This window comes from Aethina tumida, chromosome 3, assembly GCF_024364675.1.
Source record: "Aethina tumida isolate Nest 87 chromosome 3, icAetTumi1.1, whole genome shotgun sequence".
Lineage (NCBI taxonomy): Eukaryota > Metazoa > Arthropoda > Insecta > Coleoptera > Nitidulidae > Aethina > Aethina tumida.
In genome coordinates, this window is record NC_065437.1 from 17,192,609 (window position 1) to 17,220,359 (window position 27,751).

Genomic DNA, 27,751 nt, shown 5'->3' on the forward strand with positions numbered 1-27,751 from the left:
ATGATACTGAGATCCATTGCAGTTTTAGTGATAGTAGTACTGCACTATTCTACTGGTAAGCAAATTCGGTCATATGCATATTAAGTTTCATTGTTAAACAATACCGACATCCACAGTAGTTTTGATGATAATACGACACTGGTGAGCAAATATAATGCAGTTTTAAAAGTAAATTTTGTCATACGTTTATTAAATTTCATTATTAGGTAACCCATCATTTTGCTCTCATTTATCGTAATTAAAAATGTCATCCATTCTCTGAAACACCTTCATTAGACAAGATTACTTAATACACGTCACATAAACTTGAGGCACGTATAATTAACATCAGAAGTGTATTGTGAGGCAAGCTTCAAATTAAATCAACATAAAACAAACAAAATTTCATAAGTAGTGCATTCAACGGCTTTCCCTCTACGAATTTTACATTCGCATTTCCGGGTATTGTAAATTAACACTGTAAACTTGTGCAGATTTGAATGATTATAACTTTGGCTTTACCCACAATTGTGTTTTGAAGACACCCATTAAACTGAAAATGGGATTACGCAAAAACTTATAACCTGCAATTACACTTTTATTTGATCGCTGGAAAAATTGTTGATAGTGATCTTATAGGGGTTTTTTAATTTCAGTTGCTTCATGAAATTACTGGATAATTAGCGAAGATCGTTTAGATATTTATCTGCAGATTCATTGGGAAATAACAATCGTTGCATTTTTATTTAATTACAAAATAACATAGGCGGTTACTTTTATTGAATTTCGGAATCTTTTCCTGGGTTCTCTTCTATTTAATGCGACATCTGACCTAAAACTTAACAATAGCACAAACAATTTTCTAGTTATTGTTACGCGATACTTTTACGGTATTGAAAACCACGATTTCTGAAAAATAACAGTCTGTTATTATACCCAGTCTATTCAAACGTTTAAATAAATTGAAATTTCTTTACATCAATCAATAACGCTTTAAACATTTTCTACATTCCAACTTCAGATTATATAACATATTTGTTTGATTCAACAATTGTAAAGTATTTCGCACGTTTGAAGAAGTTACTCCTCCCAACAATAGACGAATTAACATCTGAAAATGAGTTGCGAAATTGGGCTTATTAAAAACATAATTACTTCAATCATTAATAGAAACCATTTTTAGTTTGTGTTGCAATCCTGTTTTACGATTATAGTATGAACAAAAATGAACCATTCGATATATCCATTCGATGCGGTCCCTTTTTTTCAATGAGGAAGAGAAAGTCTTGTACTCCATGTACCATTCATACGTGTAACAATTTTCATTACCACTGGCAGTGTTCTTGTTATAGTTCAAAGTCGTACTACGTGTGACTTCAGCACAATATTGTTATTGTTCGAAAAATCCAGAACATGAGAACTAATTTCAACTATAAATATATTAAATGGGGCGTCCCGCCAATTAAAGTAGGTGTTAAACACATTAGATTCTGTTTAGATCAGAAGATATACGTGAGAAGATTTTCTGCAATATCTAAAAATAAACGATATTAATTTGTGGTCTAAGAAAAAATTGGAATGTTGAATTGTTCTTCTGACGTTTTCTGTTATATGCGGAAATTGCTTTTAAAATGTTTAAGCTCTAACGGAATCTACTTGTTTAGTTATTACAGCGATCAGTTACCAATTGATGTCTTCACCAGGAAGTAACTAAATTAATAAAAAGACGTGGTAAAAAAATTAAATATCATTTATGGTTTTTATTTTTAAAACAATTTGTTTATACTCTAACAGAACAATTTCTTTTATTGCTGAAATATTTATTGTAATATAAATAATTACTATTAATTTTGCTTTCTTGCATACTAATTAATTTACAATGTTAGTACAGTCCTGAAACTCCTTTAATGCGAATTCATCAGAAGACAGTAATTTTCTTATCTAATGAACTATTTATCTTTTAAATTCTATATTCAATATTCATGAGACTGAAGACGGTGAGAATGCTTTCAGTTTCAAAGAAACGCTATTTTTACCTAACGGGTTATTTAGAGCATAGAGAACAGCCACAGACAATAATTCATGTACGCAATTAGTTTAGTGAAAATTATTAATTAAAATCGGACAGACTGTTAATTTCTTTGAATTATATAATTAAAAAAAAAACGTATCTTTGATGTATTACTCAAACAAGCCCGAATTTTATTTAGTTTTGCCCTCGTTTTAAATGTCAAATTACTTTGCATAGGTTTTGTAATGTATCAATTTACTATATGTATTAGAAATGTATTTGACTTATTCAGTAGCAATTTCTAAAAACAAAACAAAACAGACTTCCACAAGAGCAAACATTGTTAAATTTATGGCGCAATAAGCCTATTGATGTATCTGCACATGCCGCCGTATATTAATAATTAATTGCGGTATCATAAATTAAATTATATGGAACAAATCCAATTTTCCAATTTATTTCAACTTCCTATCGCGTACTTGTTTAGTATCCTGCATTGGACCACATTTAATTGTTCAACTTTCGCTTAATTATAGTCCAGATGAATATCAGAGAATTCGCAAGTCTTAAAAATGAACATGAGACTGGCCGTAACATTTCTTCTCACAGAAATAAACTTTTCAAAGTGATTAATTGTTGCTTGTACAGGTTCAATAGATTTCTCGGCGAAAATTACATAAATGTACACGGAAATTGTCAGTCGAAGCTTTGCATGTATTATTGTTTATAAACATTTCTTAGATTTTAAATTATGTAAACTAAAATTGAAAAAAAATTAATTTAAATAAAATTCTAGATGATAAATTTAAAAAAATTAAAAGCAATTTATCCCTGATTGTTCTTAAAGGTCTCGTTTAAACCCGACAGTAAAATATTAATCATTAAACTTGACTCCATAATATCAAGAATTACAGTAACAATAAATGATTGCATATTGAAATTGACCTTCTAAGTCACAGACAAAAATTCTAAAATGTGTAATTTACACTGCCATTTTCAGATAATAAATTAATTATTGCCACGGCCACATAAAATGGACATTACTGTAATAATAGCGATTACACTTGGCAACAAGTTAGTAACATTTAATCCATATATAATTGATAAACCGAGTAACTAAGTAGACATGGCGCGGGAATACGGAAAATCGGTATAAATGAACAGTTACGGAACGAAAAAATGGTCAGTAACCTTCATTTGTTGCGTTCCTCGTTTCGATATCTCAAACGTATATATTTGTTTATTTATAATCCGCACAATATACAAAACAAGTCTCGATTGACAAAGCCTGATGCAAGTCAACAATTCCGACTTTGTTCATATTTGGCTCCTGAAACTTTCTACAATTCCCTTTTTAAACGTTCATTATTGCACTTCGGTCGGTCTATTTGTGAAATTTATGTTAATATTTTTAAGGTATCGTTTTGTTTCATCAGTTTTATGAAATACTGAAAGTGGCATTTCACTAAACAACGAAGAGTGCCCATTATTTTAGACAATTTAGCTAAATTATACAACAGATAGCTACTGTTTTGTCACTTACCAAGTACTTAATTGTTATGAACAGTGTGATGTAATTTATGGGCAGGACATGATGATCCGGTTTTGGTAAATTAGCTGTTTGGTCATCTATTCAATGCAAACATAATACGATTATTTTTATATTAGCCCACTGAAATAGGAAACCGTTTCACAAACATTCATGTAGTACAAGCAACTTCCCGGCAATGACAGTGGTTGCAAACGGATTTCATCATGTGTGGTTGCCTTGTAAACAAATGTGACAGAGGAACAGTATTTTTTTCTTAAATCTTTAAACACATCTAACAATTGAATGTTATTTTTAGATCTAACAAATCGGTTCTGTACAAATTATTTTAATTGAAATCAATAAAAAGGGGAAAATTTATTTAAGATTAAAGAAAAAAAAATGTTTCTAGGTTGAAGACATCGACAAAACTTTACTTATATAGATAAATACAGACCATTTCTTGCACTACATCTAAATAGGAATGAAATTTATAAAATCGTACCTCATCAATTTCTCTATTCATAAACACAATCAAATAAATTAACATTTGTACATCGACTGCAATAAATCGGATAAATTGTATAACAGAATAAACGTTAATTTCAATAAATCCTAAATATCTTCAACTTACACAATAATCGTCACTTATTCATGTTTAATGATTTCTGAACAACAATTTCCACACGGTGCCCAATAAAACAAACGCTAGGAATTTTGAATATTGAACAATTATATTGTTTTATGGTTTTGCAAGTTATGGTTATAGATTTTATGTATTTGTAATAAAATTTTCGATTATATCTCAACACGAAACATCCGTGGGATAACATTAAAGCGGAAATGCTGCGTATCTATCGACATGTACGTGAATGAATCAACATACAGTTAGAAATCAGAATTAATTTAATTTTTCAACAATTTGGCGTGGTATATGCCAATTTTCTTGTGCACAACCGTTACGATTGATTATTGTTTTAAAAAAACGTGACGATGTAACTGACCAATGTAAGTGATAATTTTGGTTTCCTTTGAATGGAAATCTGGTATTGTGTTTTACAATTAACACAAGTATTTGATTAATCATGTCTGTAATTAAATTTACAACAATATCAAATCAAGGTATTCAAATTATTTAAACTATTAAATAATTAAATTAAATGAGTCTGCATATTTACATTATTTTGATACTGCATTTTCAAGTAATAAAACTGTTGAATCTATCAACAATTTTTGAATTAATTTAAAAATAAATATTATTAGCAGAGCGGCATTTACGAAAGAATGCAGACAAACTTTATCCGTTAAATTATTTTCTGCACTTTGTAAATGTTGGTCAGTAATTAGTGTGTTGAATGTTGTAATTAGTTTATAAGAAAACTGCGGAATACTAATTGATAAATTATTGTAATTTTTCTGATAATTATAAAATTCCAAGTTGTTTCATATGATTATCACATTCAACAATTCAGCTTATTTCATTGATAATTTTTAGAGTTTTATATTTAGAATTCTTGTCCTTTTTTGTTTTTATTAGAATATAAAAACTATGTAATTTAAGTAATGTTATGTTGTCAGAGCAGATGTGTAAGAACTATGTATTATAAGTTTTCTCTTAATATGTAAAGGAGGTTGGACAATTGAAAGTTAAAACTGAGTTTATTCTGTCATTAAAATTTATCCTATTACGTTCAGCACTTCTGTTTTGTATGTAAAATATTATGATTAACTTTTGTAATACTGATTTTCTTACCGAGATCATTATTTGTCAATGTAAAAATATATATAAATATTTATAAAGATCTGCTAGTTTAGTTTAACAAGGTAATTAAATTATAAATAATATGCCATAAAAATAAAATTTGATGTTTCCATTATCATAAAATTTTGTAGATCAAGGCAAATTCACCAGAATGTAATATAATAATCCATTATTGTTTACCAACGAAGTGTGCCATTAAAACAATGTTTGTGCGTACTATTTATTTTAATTTCTTTATTTCCCTGAAGTAGACGGCGATCTTTCCGGTCGAAATGGTCTTGAATAAGCATCTAATTTTATAAAGTACTTTGACGGATCCACTCTAATAATCTCAAATCTACTGTTTAGCCTAGTTGATTTATCCAAGAACATAGAAATCTATCAAGCAGTACTGTTATTAATGGAGTCATAACTAATTTTATTATCTGACTACTGTTAAATATAATGGGATTTGATTGATTTTCTCATAGTCAACGCTTTTATAGTTCTTGTCTGGGTCAGTTAATTTTCTCCTTTTTGTTTTCAGGTTGTCAATTTTATCCTCCGGGTGAATATTTAAGATTCGTGCGTGTGCCCGAAAATCTACCTATCGGGGAGGAAGTATTGAAAATCAATGTCTTTCCCAGGAACAACTTATACCTTCAACCTGTCGACAAGGTAAGCACAGCTATAATAATGATTGATACCATCGTGTCATCTACAGATATAAATAACTGTTAAAGTAGTACCTTCTGCTTCTGCGAATCACAAAATTACGTCCGACAACATATTTAGTTAAAAACTTGTCGATCGAGATGCCTGAAATGAGCTCACCTCATAAGATTTGATTTATGGTCGACGTATAACATGACCATCACAATTTTATAATTTGTCTTCGTTAATTAACCTTTTTTTACATCATATATCCGTTAATCATATTTTTGTTATTATTTAGGATGAGGACGTTCACTACTTCACATACAGAGATCTAAATCGGACGACCGTGTCTCTCCTTCTAGCCAAATCATTGGAAGATGTCGTGGACTCGGATAATCCGAGGAACGTGCTCAAATTCAAAGTCAGTTGCGACTTCCACGACGGGGAGGACACCGTAAGTCTTTGTTATTTTGGTAACGTCGTCCGAACAGTTTCAAGACGCTTAGCCGAGTGAAATAATTCAGCAGTAACGCTTATCACAGCAGTTTTTCAGCATCTGTTACCGGTACATCAAAAAAGCAGATTGCCAGCAGGTTTCTTGCGAACCTCTTCGGCAACATCTGCATGACAGTTACCGGAATGACGGTCTGAATGCAACGAGAAGTGACTGATATGCACGATTTGTGGCTTTATTTTTGTTTGGCTTAAGTCAAATGCACGCTTGAGACTGAACCGACTGAAATGATAGTTTTGATTGCTGTTGTTTTAATGACCAGATTGTTTCGCGTGCTCTTAACAGTTAACATTCAGTTATTTACTTGTTTATGAATTTCCAGTTTATTTATTAACCGAAGCACCACTTACAGATAAACCGTAATATGGTCGCACTGGTTAATCTATAATAATTTATCCGGGATATATTACTTGAATGTCCAATTACAGAGAATGATCAGTGTGTTTTGAACGGCAATTTACCAGCGATTAAAAGTTGCAAAATACACACACATTGATTGCATTAGACAGTGAAGCTCAGTTGGTTTGAAATGTAGATGAACGGCGATTCAGCCGGATGATGTTTGATCTGTTGGCTTTTGTATGCAGATTACATCCTCCCTGTCCGTCACGGTGTACGTCGAAGACATCAATGACCATGCGCCCGTTTTCTCCGGGGCCCCTTACCACGTGGTTGTAGACGAACTGACTCCCATCGGTAAAAAACCCTTCGTTTACAAAAATACACTAAACTAATTCATAAACCAAATATTTACCCAGGCTTGACAATATTCCGAGGCATCAGAGCAACGGACAGGGACAAACCGAACACACCTAATTCGGATGTGCAATACGCAATAGTGTCTGGAAACGAACGAGGCAAATTTGCACTGGAGAGCAGTCATCAGGCATTCCTGATACTTAAGAAGTCGCTGGACTTTGACACAGGAGATCGAGAGTTTTTACTCACCATCACAGCATCCGTAAGTAGCTATTTAGTCGTGTTTTTAAGTGAGAATCAAGGAGATGAGTGCAGTTTGTATTACTACTATTTAGACAGTCCTGTAATGGTTCGTCGTTAGTGCAAAGCACTCGAGCAACTGCTGAGGTTTATTATGTGGACTGCAAAAATGTTGTTGGATCATTAAACAATTATAATTTTAGCTTTTGCTGCATAATTGTTTTTTTATACATGCATAACGTTGGTTAATTATCCTTTTTAATCCTGTAATTATTGCAAATAGCTCAAAGTCGAAAGTTGAGTTATTAGAATGTGAAACGCCTAGTCAAAAAAATTATAATTGTCTTTAACTAAGGATATCCAGTTAATTATTGATTAATTCATTATAATTATATTAATAATCGTTCAAGTTTACTTTTCATGCAACAGTTGCAATTATAGAAGTGTGCTTTTACATTGTTCTTTAAGAATTGCATGGTCATGAACATAAAATATGTACCAGTACTTCTTAAGACAAAAATTTTAAATTATTTAAGACAAGAAAATATTAAACAACATCGCTTTAACCCGATTTAATCAATCAACATCTATCAGTGAATTTTAGTTGTTAGTAATTATGCGGTCAATAAAATAAAATGATGCAACAATTATCGGATTGTGTTTTTCATTTCGTTTGCCATGAAAAAGAGTTCGTCGTACTTGCAATAGACCGCAGGGAAAAGAAAAAGTGATTCTTTATAATTAAAAAATTTATTAAATGCTAACACGCTTTCTAGATGCTCAGCTGGAGCGTTTTAAAACTAACGTTGCAGGCTAATTGTTATGGTAGGTGTTGGGTCATTTTATGAAAGTGTTTTTATGTAAACGGATTTTTGATTTAATTTGATTTGATGGGATCATATTTATTGAACAAACATCAATTCTATCAAGATCTTTAAGTAGTACCTCAATAAAAGCATCAACTTTTAGAATTAGAATTTATCCTAATATTTTTATTCACCGATTCATTTAAATTTCTGAGAATATTTACATTAGGCTCTTTAATATTTTAAATATACGTTTTTATTTAAGGATCGAGGAACCCCACCAAGAAGTACCAACACAACAGTAAGAATAACTGTAAACGACAACGACGATTTATCGCCAAAATTCACTAAAGGCGTCTACAGAACCAAGATCACAGAATTCTATCCCATTACGGTGAGTCCAAATAAAGTTAACAATAAATTTCCATTATAATCTTCATAAAGTGAAAGCAATAAATTAAAAGCCTCTTAATAAAGGATTAGATTAATAAATATATCGTAACTAAATAAAATATTTTCATGATAATAAGCCACTCTCACTTTTCTGATTCGACCCGAGTGTATGGAATCTCAATTGGTATTGAATTCAGTTATTATATCACGTGGTGCGTAGATAAATCTAAATGACAATTTAATTTAGTTTATCCGCTTAATAACAATTTCTCCATCGGAATGGAAATCGGACACAATTTATTTGCTTGTTTTTTGCCCATTCTCCAACATTTTGTTTCATTAAAATGATTTATGTGTATAAACTTAAATATAACAATAAACATTCAATTATTAGCAATAAATTAGAAATGTCGAAGGACTTCTGGACCTTACGTAAATGTTGAAATAAAATTTCCTCTTCAACTGTAACTAATTAATCAATAATTATAATCTCCTTCTCGACAGGATACATTACAAATATAGGTCTAATCTACCAGCAAAACGCATTGTGAAAAAACTTTAATATCCGGTGAACACAACGTCGTAATAAATCTACCGTGTAATATAATTTTGTTTGGCACTAGAAATAAATTGCAGCAGTGTTATCTCAATATAATAAAGGTGGTTTAAACTAGACCATTGCTAATGTTTCCAGATGCAGGCAAGGTAATTTTGCTTGGGCTCGAAAAAATCGTTTATGGTACGTGGTGCAATACCACAATCCATACATGGTTTGCTTTTCCGGTATAATTATAGTGGAGATTACCATTTATCGGGTGGATACATTAAATTGAACTATGCGATGCTTTTAAAAAGATAACACAAAGTACAAACTGTAATAAATGTTAAAGGAATGCTAACGAAAAATTAAACCAAATTGTGTAATAGTTTACATTTTAATAGCATCAGAAGAATGTTACAATTAAAGACTGAAACAAAACACAGATAATTAAAGTTAATCTTGTTGCACATTGATGAGTACCAACAATAAAACACGCCTCGTAATTAAGATCTTGGCGATAATACAATTAGGTTTACTTTGTTCAAAATGGAGTTTGTTTGATGGTCGGTTTTCAGGAAACGTTACTCTTTTAAAGGAAATGTTGCTGTTTAATCTGTGTTTTGTGTCGAAAATTATACAATGAATATAGTGTCAGTTATTCTTTGTGCATGTTGACCGAGTTGGGCAATTTTGATGGGTTGCTGTTATACATTCAGCCTTCGCGTTTTATGAATGGTGTCTCGCCGCGATGGATATGCAGATTGGAATTTGCATTTTTTGCTGATTTTTAACAGTTTTGTGTACTAAAAAAACGAAATAGACTTTCTGTTCAAATTTAAAAAAAAATTACCACATTAATTTACATTAAGACAAATGTGTGTCTGCACAACAAGAAGATAAAAAATTGAACAACTTAAATATTTAAATTAATCACAAACGCCTAATTTTAATAATCGAAATATAGAGAAACATTCACAAATATTTGTTAAAAACATGTTTATATAAATCCATTCTGGTTAATTGAATTAATTTATTCACAGAAGAAAGTTCACATATGATAAGCCCACACATCGAAAACAGTTTGGTTTATTAAAAATGCATGTATTCAATTTTAAAAACGGTGAAAAGTAAAATTAAAGATAAAGTATTTATTACTAAAAACATAAATAATTGCTTTTTTGTTACGTTAAGTCTCCTATTTAATAAAATTGGTAACTAAAGAATGTTATTACTAAAAACTTTAATAATTACTTTTTGTTACGTTAAATTTAATATAATTAATAATTAATTGTTATTTATATTAACAACATTAGTGAAAGCCAAGAAATATTTTTTATGATAAGTCTTTGAGTATAAAAGAGATAATTTAGAATTTTATTCGTAATTATTTGAACAGTTATAATATATTTATAAAATTATCGAAAATTAGAATTAATACTAATAAATAGCAAATATATATAATAAATAGCAAATATTTATATAATAATTATAAAAAATTAAAATTAAAAAAAATATGTTATCAATAAACAATGAATTTTTAATTTATTTACTAAATTGCAAATAATATATTCTTTGGAATATATTAATTTAAATTTAGAAAACGGTTTTGCATTGCAAAAATTATCATTGTTTCATTGGATTGGAATTTTTATGAATTTAATTTCGTTGAATTTCACTATTTTTAGAATATATATGATGTTCATCACTCTTTTCTTTTTTATTCATTTTCATTTTATTATTATTTATTATTTTCTGTGGTTTCTTCTCATTTAGTTTTTAATTTCATTATTTTTACTTGTGGTTTGTTCGGTTTTTTTATTAAGGTACGACTGAACTAATCTTGCTTTGGAAGCAATATTGATGTTAACAATAATTGAAAAATGGAAAATTAAATTTCTGATATTAATTTAAAATATACTTGTTGTAGCATTCACGTAACACTTAGAATTTATTATTGATTTAAACTTATGTTATCGATTCATTCTTCTAATATATACATTAGGGTGAGCCAAAAAATCACCTCTTTTTGTTTAACTTTCGACACTAAAAAATTAGTTACTAGACACCTTTAAAAAATGCTCTATTAAGATGAGCTCTTAGGAAGTTCCTCCTAGCAGAGTTCATATCTCGCCATTACTAGATCGTACTGAACATTTTTATTTACATTTTTTGTAGAAAATTGAACGTTCTACAAAAAAGGAATCTTACAATTTTACCATAACTCTTACCGTTTAGAAGATATCGGAGGTCAAAGTTTGAAGAATTTAATAAGTTTCTTTTTTAATTCTAAATTTTATAATTCGTTAGATAAGTAAGTATTATAAAATGTACGATATATATTTTTGTAGAAAATTAAATTCTCCTGTGACTAATCAATTACTTTAATCATTTCTAAGTTATGATTTATCTTTTGTTATGGAATATATTTCTAATCAATTTTTAACAATATTTTCTTTTCATAATTATTCTCTTATCACAATTTAGTATCATGTTTTAGAATTTTTCAACGGGTTTATTTAATATGTAACTCAATTTTTCTCCATAAAATTTGTAATTGAATATTTGTTGGAGAATTTGTTAATTTTGTTTTTCATAAGCTCCTGAGCCTGTGTCTTCTTGTATATACTATAACTAAATAATTAACAGCTGAGTTTTAATATATTTACTTTTTTTCTTTTCTATTGATATATATAGTGATATTTTTTGAGTAAAAAATTTATTTTTTCTGAAATATATAATGAATTATCTCCAAATTCATGACTTAAATGAATTTAAAATATTTATTAAAAATTATTAAAATTCTAATACGAATCTTCTAAATGGTTATAATAATCGATTAACCACAAGAGGCCTTTTTATAGAGTGTTAAATTTCCTAAATGGTAATAAAATTTAGAAATAAAACAGAAATTTTTGTTAAATTCTTTAATCTTTGACCTCCGATAACTTTTAAACGTAAGAGTTGTGAAAAAATTGTAAAATATTTTTTTTTGTAAAGCGTTCAATTTCCTACAAGAAATGTAAATAGAAATTTTTTGTACGATCAAGTAATGACGAGATATGGAACTGAAGAAAAAATGGAAAACTAGGATGAGGGGGACCTTCCTATTAAAATTAACGACTTATCTTTAAAGAACATATATTAAAGGTGCCTAGGAACCAATTTTTCAATGTCGGAAGTTAAACAAAAAATATACATGCTGCGTTTATTATCTTTGAATTATATTATATACATGAATTAATTATTATCTGTAAGTATTTGGAATTCAATAAATAACATTAGAAACTACAGCGTTGAAATAAATACTAGCAGTTAATGAACTAGAACATGGTGAAAAATCATTGCCAATTATGTTCAGCATGAATAACATTCCTTATCACATTGTAAATTTGCTCTTGCCTGTGACTACTCCATTCATAAGCTTTCGCCCCATTGAAAAAATTGTAAGTACAGTTCATAGCACTTAGCTTTATTTACTAGTTTAATGCACATTACAGCAGTTGGCGAGGTTTAGATGAACATTTATTGTTCAGGGAACATAGACCATTTGTGTTTGGAAGCAGGTTAATTGCATTGGTTTGTTACAGGGACGTAGGATACATCACCGTCTAAAGTTCGACCCCCCGATATTCGCGTTCGATCAAGATCTCGCCATCGATTCACCAATTCGGTATGACATTATCGCAGGCAACGAACGGCATTTGTTCTCGTTGGATCACGTGAACGGATCACTTTTTCTGGAACGAGAAATCGACATCGACGCCGAAAGATCGCTTCCCGGCAACACGTTCGTGCTGCAGATACAGGCGTCGCAAATAGACAATCCCGCGAAGACCGGAGTTGCACGAGTCGAGGTGGAAGTTGTGGACTTGAACGATAACCTGCCCGAATTCGAGGTGGACTTTTACAACATCAGTATCGTAGAAAATTTGCCCAATGGATTCAGCGTTTTGCAAATTGTTGCCAACGATCAAGATCAAGGAGACAATGCGGAATTCTCTTATCAACTGGACGATAAAAGTGGAGCATTTACTTTGGACTCCCGAAGTGGATGGCTCACCGTAAGTTCATATCAATTTTTCTTTATTCTACTATATCAAAGTTTTAGAAGAATTGTCGGGGACAATGACATTTATTCACCTACGACAAACGCGTGTAATTGGTTCGTTTACAAATCATAATTACATATATTACACAGAACCAATAAAATAATGTTAATATCTTAAAAAATAATACACGTATCCTGTTTATAATAACATAGACGACAAAAATCGAAATATGGTGAAACTTAAACGAATCCTTAATAATAGGAAGCAATTACTATATCGTTTATTTTGAAATTGTTGCAGCGGTGGCCTTTTATGTCTCCTGTTAATAATGCTGAAAATCAATATATAAAATTCCTGTGAATAATTAACACTAAGAATGCTCTTCCGCACTTAATAATCTATTATGTCGGCCTTACATAATAAACACGCATTAACTGCAAATTAAAAATTAATGAGTTTACTTTTGTGGAAGAGGAAAATTAAAACATAATGTTCATTATATTTATGTGTGCACAAGAACGTAATAGGAAGAAGACTTTTTTTTATTACTTACCCTTTTATTCTGTGTAATTATTCATTCAAATTGCCAGAGGTTAAAGCAAAGGAACAGTTTCGGATCGTGAGAATGATCTCGTTAACTATGTGTGAAAGAATATTTTTATATACGTGTTTAATAATTGTAATGTAATGACTTTTGTACATATCTTTATTATTGTTTCCACGAAGTACTTTCGTGTATAACAAGGAAGTAAATATAAAAATAGTCTAAAATGTTCAGATGTAGAAATATTTTTAATAACACACGATTTTAATAATAATATAAATTAAAAGGAATTTAAATTGAACTGAACTCAGTGAACCACAGAAAATATTTCTTTAAATTATTGCATAGTTATTTATAATTATCCCAGGTGATCAATTCGGTTATAAAATAACTGAGGAATGTTGTTACTGAAATATACACCAGTAAGTAATGCTATTTCCCCAGGTTCGAGACCAAAGCGTTTTGGACCGCGAGAAACGATCCTCCATCAACATGCGCGTCTACGCCAAAGAAAAAGTCCCGAGCGTCGTCACAACCAAACCCGGTGCCTCTTCTGTTAACATCGAAGTCACCCTGCTGGATGCCAACGACAACAACCCCACATTCATCCCCAACAACTTGTACGACTTCATAACGGGAACGGATGCGAAACGAGGCGATTTCGTGGGACAGATACACGCCATCGATCCGGATTTGGGCAGGAACGGGCTGGTCAGTTATTCGTTGCAAAAGGCGCCGAACAATACGTTGCCATTCAAGATTGATCCGAAGAGTGGTAAATTGACGGTGACACAGACGCCTTTGGCGGCGACTAGGCATTTGCTGTTTGTGGAGGCGTCAGATCAACCCGTCAATCCCAGTGAGAGGAGAACGTCTTTGGCTGTGGTAACTGTGGATGTCAGGGATCAAAGTGCAAGAGGTTTGTAATAAAATACGATAGATTTTGTAAAATTTTCACATTTAAATTGTCAAATTCTGCTGGAACTGCTTGCATCTGTTGTACGATACGTTAAGCAGGAAGCTAGATCTCAGGAGAAAGTTATAATCAATAAAGGGAGTACAACCATTCTTCAACAGATGGAGCGTACATTCACTCGCAGCAGGCTCTCTTTAACTCGCAGGAATATATTCCATTATCCATGTACAAATTTATTATACACAAACATTTAGCGAGTAAACAAACATAAAATAAAGTTTTATAAATATTTTATGATCCATAAAATGGATTTATTACACGATGTTAAATTTAATATATTTTTTATTATAAGTTTAGCTTAATGTAATAATTGATTTCAATTCCAATACACAGCAAACATAAAAGGATTACCAGAGTTTGTTGGAGCTCCTTACGAATTTTGGGTGGGTGGCAACGTAGACATTGGAACCAGCGTCGGACAAATCAGGATAAACGAGGAAATATCACCGCTTATGTATGACTTACTTCACAGTTACCATGAAGGAGGTACCAGTAGTTTTTATTATTTAATTTACCGTTTTTAATTACCTTTCTTTTCAGTACCATTTGCTGTAGAAGAAAAAACTGGTACAATAACAGTAGTGGATGAACTAAGTAAATTTAAACGACAAAATTATGATTTTGAAGCTGTAGTTACAAACGAAAGAGAAATAAATTTAATAACAAACGTTACCATCCACGTGGTGGATCCTAAAGACGAAAAGACTATATTAATGAAGTAAGTGAATTTAATCTAAACTGTTTATCAAATATTATAGGCATATTGTGTAATAAATAAATCGTAGCATGCATAGGCATGTTAAATTTTCAATGGGCATCAATAATTCGAAATTCCTAACTGGCTGCGGCTAACATTGATTACTGTGATAGTAAAACCACAAATAATGCCTATATGCGCATTGATTGCAGATTACAATAATTTATACCACGATTAAATTTCATATCAGCTATGAAAACTTCTGGGTTGTCTCAATATTTAATGACGAACAGTTGGTGAAACTTTGACCTCCATTAAACAAATTTGTTTCAGAACTGGTAGTGCCCCGATTGAATTTCACGTCAAGGAAAACCTGCCTAATGTTGTAATAGGAAAACTAGGATTTAAAAACTCTTCTACGAACGCCCTAAAGTTTTCGATAGCCAATCAAAAAGACGTAACTGATGTAATATCAATTACAAGCGATGGAACACTTTTCACTCAAAAGCCACTTGATAGGGAAATTAGGGATGTTTATAGACTAACCATAATTGCTGAGTATAACAAGGGTACAATAAGTGGCACAGGCATTTATCAAGTCACTGTTTATGTTGATGATGAAAATGATAATAAACCTGTTTTTGAGAGGAATAAGTACGAGGGGAAAATTAAAGAGAACTGCAAATCGGGTAAGGATTAAGTATTTACAGTATTATATGTGTACATTTGTACATTTTTACACTTACTTCAAAGATGAGAAAATTAAACAGCGTTTAATCTTTATTTTAATTATAATTACTCTTAATGCATACTTAGTCGAGATAATCATATTAAAAGTCCTATTAAAATAAGACAATTAGAACAATCTAAAATTTAATTATATTGTAAATTAAATTATTCAGTACACAATTTTAATCTCCGTTATGTTTTTGCTTATGTAAAAGATTTTTAAAAAAATCTAATTAAAGTTATGAATAACTTTCTACTCTTTAATGAGATTTTTATCAATGATTAAAACCTTTAATTTAAGAGTACGTTGCCCTTTTATTTCTTAAATGATGTCCCTAAATTCAGAGATTTAAGTATTTTATTAAATTTTCCTTATTTGAAATTCCCATCAATAAAAAATGTTATAAGGTGTCTTTATGATAATTCAATTTAATTTATATAAATTGCTTTTATCAAAAATAGTCATTATCAACTTCAATATAACAACGTCTCGTCTAAAATGAAAGAAAACAATTCAATCCAAAGATTTCTTTGGCGTATTTTCAAATATTTACATCAATCATATCGTAAGTTCGGTTTGTCTCAAGTAATGGAATTGTGCCAAATTTATCATAAAAACTTAAAGATATATTTCTCTTTGGCTCCACATTAAAACGTATTTGTTACAATTATAAATTTAGGAATGGTCTGTAATGAAAGTTTTTTCTCATTTTAAAGGAACAGAAGTAGATTTAAATTATTTGATTCACGTATCGGACAAAGACGTGGGAGCAAACGGACAATTCACAGTAACGATATTCGGGAACGGAAGCGATTTATTCCGTCTTGATCGAAGCACTGGCAAAATTTACTTCTTGAGTTCCGATAAACCTTTGGACCGAGAACAAATAGACGTTTTTAACCTACGTTTGGTCGCCAAAGACAAAGGCGGATTGTACAGCGAAGCAAAACTTACCATCAAGATCGAAGATGAAAATGATAATTCTCCTGTTATTACTCAGTTTATCGTCTACAAACATAAAGGAGCAGTGGTTTTAGACTATGACAAGGCTGGAAATCGTGTTGGACACTTCGAGCCATTGAAAAACAGCAGTGATGGAGTGTATATTTTGACACAGGCGTTTTTGAGAGCCAGGCGTGCCAAAGAAAAAGTTTCACCATTAATATCTTTACCGGAAGATATAAATGTTGGAACGTCTTTCGTCAAAATCATAGCCCAGGATAAGGATATCGGTGAAAACGCTATCATCAAATACGAGATGATCTCCGAGACATTCATACCACATGAAACGTCTTCAGAACCATTCCATTTAGTACAGTACTTCATGATACATCCGATAACTGGGGAAATTGGAATCGCGAGGACTCTCCCACCTGAATCGGAATTCAGATTAAATATATCCGCTGCTGATAAAGGTGGACTGAAGGATAATGTTTCTGTTAGGATTTTAGTAAAAGACGTTAATGATCATCCTCCAGTGTTTAAAAAGTCGTGGTACAATTTCGATGCAGAAGAAGCATCGTATTCCCAAAAAGTTTTAGGAAAGATCGAAGCAATGGATGCTGATTTCGGACCTAACTCCAACATTTCCTACACCATTAAATCAAATGAAGCTGATGGTGGCATACCTTTCGTCATATCTTCTTCAGGCGTATTGAGTGTTGAGGGTGTTTTGGATAGAGAAACCAAAGACAAGTACTTGTTCCAAGTTATTGCCAAAGACAACCCTATTAAAGGCGCCAGTTTGAACAGTTCGGTGAACGTAGAAGTCAACGTTTTGGATGTGAACGACAATCCTCCAACTTTCTATGGTTATGATGATGTCGTTGCAAATTATGAGGGCAATATCAACTCTCAGCACTACCAGGACAAAATACCAGTCTATTATGCAAACGCAGCTGAGAACAGCCCAATAGGAACGCCAATTACTCGTGTTTTCGCTAATGATTCAGACTTTAGTGGTAATGGCAATGGATTGATACTGTTTGATATTCCATATAGAAAAGCTAAACAAAACTTGTTTACCATCGATTCCAAAGAGGGTGTTATAACCACCATTGGAAAATTGGATTATGAAACTGACAAGAGTCATAACGTCACTATTATCGCCTCAGATTTGGGTTCGCCTAGCCTAAGTTCCACAGCTTTGCTGGTTGTCAACGTTATTGATGTGCCTGAAGATATTAAAACAATAGAACGTCCAGTTTTTGCCCACAGATATTATGAAGTTGAAGTGGAGGAAAACGTTCCAGTTCCATTGAAATTGCTCACGTTGAACGTAACAGAACCGTACAGATCACACAAATTGCGTTACAGCATCGTGGCGGAAGAGAATAGTGAAATAAAACGGACGTTTAAAATTGATTCGAGGAACGGGACATTATATATTACCCAGAGTCCGGACAGGGAAAAAAGGGCACTCTACGAGCTAATTATTAGGCTGGATCAGTATAAAGTGGGCAGAGATATGACGGTGATGATTTATCCGGTTACGAATGAACGGCTGGGGAATATTGGTGAGAAGCTTTTTTGGGGGGTAATTAGCCGGAATTATTTAAGTGGTTCGTTGCAGGTCTCAATGAAGTGAAAGTAATTGTCAGGGTCACGGACGTAAACGACAACGTGCCCAAGTTTACTATAACCGGAAGACCGATTGTGGCCGCTGTTCCGACCACTGCGAATTATGGTTATCACATTATCAGATTGCAGGTAAATAAATTTTGTTTATTTAACTTAAGGGACGCTTGTTTGCTGTTGCAATTTTGAAGGACAGACGGGTATTACGACATTTAAGTGGTATTTATTTGGATTATATAGTTTAATGTTGGTTCAGGTTTTATATTTCACCAAAACTCCATACCTTTCAAGGAGCAACAACTTCAATTCCCAATGATTCATATCAGATTTCTACAAATATATCTGAAATGCACTTTATACTCGCAAAACCTTGGAAAAACATGATTCAAGACTAGACTAGTTTTTATCAGACCTTAATAGAGTGGGATCAGTTACGTTTGATAAAAATTATAACTGGATAAATTTACTAAATCTCGATTATCCCTGTGCATGAAAGGGGATTTAGATGTCAAAGATTTATTAAATTTTCTGACGCTTTTACTACAAAATTATGCATTAAACTGAAGGGGAAAGCTGAACAACGACGTATTAAAACATCCACAGTTTTTGCTTTAACAAAATGCAATTGAGAAAAATATTCTATAATTTTATTTTAGGCGCGTGATCCTGATTTGGGTCTGAACGGTGAGGTTCGCTACCAGATCCTGAGCCGTGCGGACGAGTCGAGTCGCCGGTTCGCCATCGATCCCATCACCGGTCAGGTCCGCAGCATCGCCAGCTTCGCCAGAGACGCCGGCAAGGTCTACGGCTTCGACGTCAAGGCCACAGATCGGCGCGGTGCCGACGACGGCAAATCCTCCATCGCCAACGTTTTTGTAAGTGAAGTTATACACTACCTGACAAAATTTTACTTACATTTTACTAGCTGGTCCAATCATCAGATCCTTTAGCAATGTTTGTCCTAATTAAAAAATGTTTCTTCCTAATTATGTTCTTTCAGTAACAAAAAGGATAATATATTTGGAACTAGATAAACGGTTACAAAAATTACATTTACTTGGTTCAGCAGTATATTTTGCACGCACCATCGTTCATAACTAACAATAAGTATTATAATATGCGGCCGTTGAAGTTGGATTATGGTAGGATTATTATGAGATATGGAATGCGTGACGGGGTATTTTACATAGGCACAGGTAGTTTATTTTGCTAAATGGAAGTTCAGTGCACCTTTTAAAAATTTCCACGCATAGGCATCAAAACCTGAGAAGGTAGAGAATTTTTTACCACATTTTTGGGACAAAAACATAATTATAATTAACTCATCAACATAAAACAGTATGACAGTGTTTTTTGTATATTGTGTTTATGTGGGGACGATGGCAAATCCTCCTTGCTAATGTCTTCGCAAGCACCTTTAGGATAAAGGGATTGATTAACTCTTCCCTGGAAAGGTAAATGCTTGAGATAACAATGGGAATGTGGATTCATTCTCCTTCAGTCGTTTCTTTAATCTCTTAAATACGTTTTATGGAAAGTTTCATTTATGTTTTAGCATAAATTTGTATTGCCCTCTTTATTATTTTAGTACATAATCCGACATAATCAGATTTGTGAAATTAGATTTTACAAAGCTTTTATTCCCATAAAAAGCACCTTTTATTGTGTATCTTTGAGCAAAAAAAGGTTTAATAAACGAACATGATGTTTAAAATTTCATATTTTAATATAATTTTGTTCAAATAAGCAACTTATTAAACAACATCAACATTTTTAATAACATTAAAAAACTGAGTGTTTTTTACCCTCTACCATACTTAATAATGTAAATTATCAAATACCTCGGATACGAACATTCAAGACTTGTTAAAAAGCTAATGCTCATACTGAACTAATAAATAATATGTATGGTATAATTTCTTTAGCCCTTTATAAAATGAATTTCTTTCAACAGGTGTACGTCTTAGATGAACAGAAGCAACTTGTCATGGTAATGGGATTGAAACCCACCGATGTCGAAAAAAGTATGGATAATATTACAACGTAAGTATTATTGATGGCAAAAAGGTTTTCCGGATTAAAGTTTTTCCATCCCAATTCAAAATATGAAACAATATTTACAGCCCGTACGCAGAAGTTAGTTTTTTTCAAAGTATAAATTTTAGAAAGACAACATATCAATTAAAACACAGTGACTAAATTCACGTAGAAAAAGATTTGAATTATGGAAATTATACTCTAAAATCTGCTCTTAGCTTTATTATGGAATGTCCTATCATTATTTCTCAGGGCTCTGTACAATGCCACTGGCTTCGATGTTCGAGTGAGGAAATTGGAGCCGCATAACGAAAGAAATCAGGTGGATAACAGCGCGTGAGTACTTTTGTTTATTTTTTGTCCCTCCATTTTGCGCTCATTCAAATTCATTTTGTTGAAATGAATATCGACCACATCGGTCCAGACTTGTCGAGTTTTCGCCGGTTGGTAAAATGAAAGTTTCATGAGTCGAATCAATACCATGTGTCATTTCTAACAGCTTGATTATTTATGCTTTATTAATTAATTGAGTTGGGTGCTGTAGATGAAACTATACCTGTGTGTATCTAAAACATTGCTTTATTTCATAAACTTTATTTGATGGGTCAATCTAAATTTGAAACAATTCCGGTACATGAAACTCTTCCTACAAAGTTTTTTTGTCTATATGGACACGGTTAAAAGTTACTCACTCCATGGTTGTAGCTTTTACTGTATACAACGTAATTTGCCTCTGGCGTGTCAATAATTCCGCAATATATTAGGACCTTTTACAATTTTGTATGAAGCCTTATTACATAAAAAATATGCCGGTCCCGTAATATATCTCATATATTTTCATTCTTTTTTCAGTCCGTGTGCTTTTTTTTCAGATAAAAGCAATTTTATCATATTAAAATCGTTTATATAAGGGGGCAAGTCGCAAAAAATTTGATGAATTGAGCCTATTTTCGGGATGATTTCACATGTTTTCTTATTTCGGTGTGTCCTTTTTCCAAACAAGTAAATTGGCACCTCTGTAATATTAGTCTTTATGAAAACAAATTAACGTAAGTAGATGTACACATTTTTGTAAACAACTAAATTATCAAAGAAATAAAAAATGATATTTTTAGAATGTTTAGCTAATTGGATAAATCTTTTGCCATTGCCAATTAACCATCAAAGACCAAAATTTATGCTTTTGTAGAATCATATCAAACATCAATCGATTATATTTTAATTCAACAAGGTTATTTTTAAATCAATATTTATGTATTTATTGCCTTCAATTATTTATAAAACATTTAATTTCAAAACGTTTATAATAATAATAATAATAATAATAATAATAATAATAATAATAATAATAATAATAATAATAATAATAATAATAATAATAATAATAATAATAATAATAATAATAATAATAATAATAATAATAATAATAATAATAATAATAATAATAATAATAATAATAATAATAATAATAATAATAATAATAATAATAAATGTAATTTTAATTTTTCTATTATGAAAAATCAACAGAAATCAATAATTGCATCGAGTTTTACAACCTTCAATTGTAAATAATGTTAATTTAATCATTATAATTATTTTTATTGCTTTTAGGACTGATATGTATTTATATGCTGTTGATCCCTTACTTAACACAGTTGTAGATATGGATCATTTACAAAAGTAAGTTAAATAAACTTCTCTAGAAAAAATAAATTTATAATTTTCTAACTAAAATCAAACACAGAATACTTCAAACAAAACACAACGAAATCGAAAGAAAATTGGAGGGACCAAAAGTTTTGGCGGTCGCAAGTGGTCCTATGGAACGTGGTCATAGCAGGAGCCAAAGGGTTCTTCTTTCGTCCCTAGAGGTTGGTGTTGTGGTTCTAGGATGTGTGGTCTTCATTGGAGCTCTTGCCACCGCAGTGTGTGTCATTTGTCTTCGTAGAAGGAAACGAAGGTAAATTCTAGCATGTGTAAAATTTAGATATTTATTTTGGAAGGGTGGAATTGTGTATATATGTAGTTACGTTTTGGTGGTTGTAAATAGTCGGGTTGATGTTTAAAATATATTTTTTTGAATAGGTAAATTATTTTTATCTATGTATAACTTTTGTTAAATACAATATCAGTTTGAATTTGGACTAAAATTATAATAAATAAATTAAATGTCATCCCTGGTGTGTATATATTATGATATGAAAGGGAGTATGAACAGATGCATAATAAACATAAACATTTAAGTTTTTTCAGCAAAACACATTATTGAGTGTTCCATAAATATTCGAAGAAGCTCGTAGAAAATGATGCATTTGAGTTTTCTTAAGCACTAAAAGCTTGGCAATGAAAGAAAGTTATTTATGTCGTCCTTCTTGCGGCCATAAAAGCTTTAGTTGTTAAAAGTCCTCTGTTGACCGTCAAGAAGTTGGAACACAAATATTTTTAAAGAGCTGCCCATAAAAATATTAAAACTTAGAGGGGTAGAGATGAATTTATCAGTTTTGAATTACGAATTTAAAATATTTATCACGAAATTGTTACTTGTGATTAAGCTGAGACTAAACAAACTTACAATTAAACTGGATCGGAACATTTCAAGTTATCTCGCTAATTGTAGAAATTTTACATCCAATGATAAACGAACGGAATAAATTTTAATTCTCCGGGATTTCCAGTCTTGAACTAATTGAAGGTCAAGGTTACTAGATTAATTCCATTAACGATAGCAAAGCAGCTGCATTTTATCCCGGACCATCCGAAAAGTTTGCAGTCATTTATGTCTTGGTTGAGTCAAATGCTGTAATTAAATGGAAAAAGAAATCGTATCCATGGTTTTAAAACTATTTTAAAATCCTTTAATCCTAATTTAGTTCATCTTGTTATCATATGAAATAAAGGTGGGTATGGTGCGAATGTTAGATAAATTGTTAGTGGTAGCGTGAATGTTAGTGGATGTGGTATAGATGTTTCATTTCCCCTTTTGCTTGCCACCTGTGTTCACCCTCTGTTTGCATGCACTAGACTGCTTCAGAAGAGTTTCTCTCAGCCATTGGGTTACACCATAGCGACGGGCGCTCTATCCAAAGCGGCTCTGTATCCATCCACGTTCGAGGAAGCCATGCACTATCCAACGGTCGGCGGTCACGGTCACGATATGACTCACCCGCCTGCTGGATACCCCCTGCGTCACGACTCTAGCTGTCCGAGGGTAAACGGGTTGCGTCCGGGATACAGGGAAAGGAGCAGGAGTTCCGGATGTCTAGAGAAGTCCATCACGTCCATTCACTCTAGTGGACACGACTCAGGAATTGCGGATGGAGCGGTACACTGTCAATGTGGACAGTCCAGCAGTCAGTCGTCGACTGAGAGCAGCAAGTAAGTGGATTTTGCTTTGCATGCTTGTTTATGAGTCTGTGCTCCGCTATTTTAATACTTAGGACTGGGTAACACGTCTTAATTAAACAATAATCGAACATTTCTTCCATAATCCCGGATAACAGCGTCAGCTTTTTTGTTGCAAACATTCGAAGTAAAAGCTAGTGTTAGAAAGGTGTCAATGAACCGCCACGTGTCCATTAAATCAGTTTCATCCCACCACGTACGCGCGTAACAAAATTTATACCTCCACTTAATTACAGCAGCTACGAGGACTCGCTCCAATCTACCGGCCACCATCGCAAGATGCGTGATAGCTCCCTTCTCCAGATCAGCAACCCGCTGCCCACCAGGACGATGCAGCAAAGGAGATCGAGGAACAGGTCAATCACCGAGGACGTGGTCCAGGCGAGCGGTCTGCAGCACATGCAGTCCATGTCTCACATACCACCACCTGCCTTCCTCATTTCGGGACCGTCGGCGCTCAGACGATCCACGGAGAGACTTATGATGTGCTCGGTCAATCCGATGTAATACTGATCAATATCTCTTTTTTATGAAAAAAGTGATAGGACTTGGTAAGTGCTTAGTTCGTTAATGTGTTCATTCTCGATCTAGTGAAAGTCATTGTTAAATGAACACACTTTAGTTACCATTACGTATTATCTGTAAATATTGTTAAATACATATATTTAAGTACATTCAACATGTATAATTATTAATAATATATATTGTAATGTAATGTAAACTTTTAATGGATATCAAAATATTCGTAATGAATCGTATTTATTTTGAAGGCCCTAAGTGCAATATACTATGTTAATGTAAATACAAATATTTTATAATGATCTGTAAATAAAGCTTTTTGCAACTCAATTGTGTGTCTCTCTGCTAACATCCAACCTGCACACGTGTGGATAATAAAACTCAAAATCAGATAAATAGACAATGACAACTCAACAAAATAAATCCACATGAAAAATAAATTTTGTGAAACTTCCAACAATTGACCATTACGAAGTTGTGTATGTGTAAAGTTTTAAAACCGTGAACTTGGCAACTAGACTCGATTGTGCAGGAGACGCAGGTCCTGGACTTGATCCCATTCATCTAGTTTGTTTTTGAGGCGACATTTTAACGGTCAAGGTTAGGGCCTAAAGTAATTGTTTATCCGTTAATACGTCGGATTTCGGAAGGTCTTGCTCAGACAATTGGAACTGAACGACGTTTATTGGCTTAGGGTTTTGTTAAGGTGGAATGAGTCTTACGAGATTGTTCCAAAGTTCTTTAAAACAAAAACTTGATAAATTATTTTAAAGTGTTAAATCAATTATTGTAGTTAAAAAATTTTGGGAAACCATTTAGAAAGTTACACACAATTTATTACAAAAAATATATTTATTGTGGAACTTCGTTGATTGTTATATCAAATCAAAGAAGTGTGGATCAAATTTCGGGTGAGGGTTCAATAAACGTTCCCTAGAACAAAAACCTCCGCCTTCAAACACAAACTTTCGCATTTAACGCCCGATATGCTCTCCAAAAGATTATTTCGTCGTATCAATAACTCCGTTGCTGTGTTCTGTATATTTTACACTAAAATTGAATTGCAGCTTGTAAAATGTAAATTTTAGCACGTGCAATATATTGCAAAAGCGCTCCTTTATATTCGTACCTTACACTTCTCCTATATGAAATTCCTGCAAAGCATGTTTTTCCATATTACCTCGGCACAATAGATTTTTAATCATTGATCTGTTGTAAAGGTGAAATGTGAAATTTAAATGTGTTAACTTTTAATCTGCAGTATTTACTTTTGCATTCAGTGGACAAACAATTTTATAACAATGTTGATGTTGAGATTAAAGTATGCAACGTTTTACATCATATAACATAAAATTTGGTTGGTTGCTACAATAAATTAAATTCGTTCCTTAACTCAATAGGTTTTAAAATACATTTTATATACAATTACGTTTAGCCTTGGAAACAATACTGCCATGCCGGTTATAAACTACCTAAATTACGAGTCGTAAAATCCATCAAAACTGAGTCACAATTTTTGATATTTGTGTCCAAGAAATGTTACAAATTGACACGACAATTGTTAATAATAAAATTGGATACGTAATAAATAATTTCAGAAGTTGCATTATCGTTCTTCGTGATTGATGTACAACAAGACATGTACCCTAGATAGTTGTCGTGCAACCAGTATTTATTATTTATGTACCGTTACCGACTTACACCATAAAAACGTAATGAAGGAGGCTAACCGTCAGCTTATCGTATTTCCGATCAATGCATGGTTTCAGCAACTCCCCCGACCTACCTTAACCGGAACAACATTACGTGCCCAACCACAACCGTTTCCTCATCGGTTATCGAACCCAAATTACACAAATACATCGTTTTATTGTTTGATGTGCGGCCATAAAACGCAGCGGGTCCACAAAAAAATTATGCGTCCGGCGGTGAAATCCGTGAGTGAAGTCGGACATAAATTTGAGGAAACGTCCGGAAAATTATGTCGTTAGGTTTGAGATAAGGGCGTCGTCTTCAAGTCGGGATTTTTACTTTGAAAGAAAAAAATTCCGGCGGCATCTGATCATAAAAAACTTATCGGCCAGGTTTGTCTGACGTACACCGGCGACGATGCAAATCGTATGAATTATACGTTGAGTTTTCACATTTTTATCACCCACATCTAGAATGGTTATTTATTTTGGTACTCACTGAATATTAAAACGCAATGACGTTAAATTTTTTTCCGTTTTGAATAAAACAATAGGTTAAGATGATAAAAATACTTGTACACTGTTCCAAGAAATTAACGCATCATCTATAATTGTGCAAATTATTTTTTCTAATTTAAGTAAATAGTACATTGACCAAATGAAAGATATGCTCGATGTAACTTCGTAAATACCTTATTTGGTGGTGGCTTAATTATAATGTGGGGAGGCATTTCTTTAACAGCATGTAAGTACCAACTTGATGGCAATAAATAATGAGAACCTTAATGCTGAGCGTTATTTTGTATGTACATTGTACATTCTAGAGTCATATGCACTTTTTAGAGATACAAATTTTTTACTAATGCAGGATAAAACACGACCGCATATAGCCCATGTTGTCCGATATTATCCTGTTAACTTTAATGCTATGACCTGACCAACTCGCAGTTCAAACCATAAGCCGTTGGGAAATATTTTTTCCACATTTTTGTTATTTTTTTATGGGAACTATTAAGAAGTTATCCTCCAATTTTATCTAATGTTTCAAAGTAAAATTACAATAACTATTAAATTTTAACAAAGTGATCAACAGGTGCTTTTTGAACGAAAAAGTTATGTTTCAAACTGAAAAAATTGTAACAGTTGACAAAAATAAGAGCTAAACCTATGTTCTGCATTTATGGTTAGTTTATGGCTTCTTTCGGCTCAAAGGTGGATCCTTGATGATCCCAAACAACAAGAAACCGAATTGGCATAATGTTGGGGCCTCAATTTAACCAAGAAAAAGATAAGGGTGTAATAGAGGAGTTGTATAAACAGAAAAACTCAGTAGTACAATTTTATTTTTTGCATATTTCCATATTTACACGAGATAATTAAATTTTTGGCATCATCTATCTCTCACTCCTAAATTCGTGTC

At 32.2% G+C, this 27,751-nt stretch overlaps 1 protein-coding gene across 1 annotated transcript; it reads left to right on the forward strand.

The window, feature by feature from the left end:
- Positions 1-24,970, forward strand: LOC109604177 (cadherin-89D). Its single transcript, XM_049964487.1, has 20 exons — positions 1-55; positions 5,807-5,937; positions 6,215-6,370; positions 7,018-7,126; positions 7,189-7,391; positions 8,441-8,569; positions 12,697-13,170; positions 14,147-14,621; positions 15,012-15,164; positions 15,219-15,396; positions 15,709-16,064; positions 16,822-18,621; positions 18,678-18,814; positions 19,339-19,557; positions 20,637-20,725; positions 20,972-21,055; positions 22,331-22,399; positions 22,464-22,679; positions 23,741-24,094; positions 24,358-24,970. The coding sequence occupies exons 1-20, from the start codon at positions 1-3 to the stop codon at positions 24,626-24,628; spliced, it is 5,658 nt and encodes a 1,885-aa protein (XP_049820444.1). The 3' UTR covers positions 24,629-24,970.
- The last annotated feature ends 2,781 nt before the right edge of the window (positions 24,971-27,751 follow it).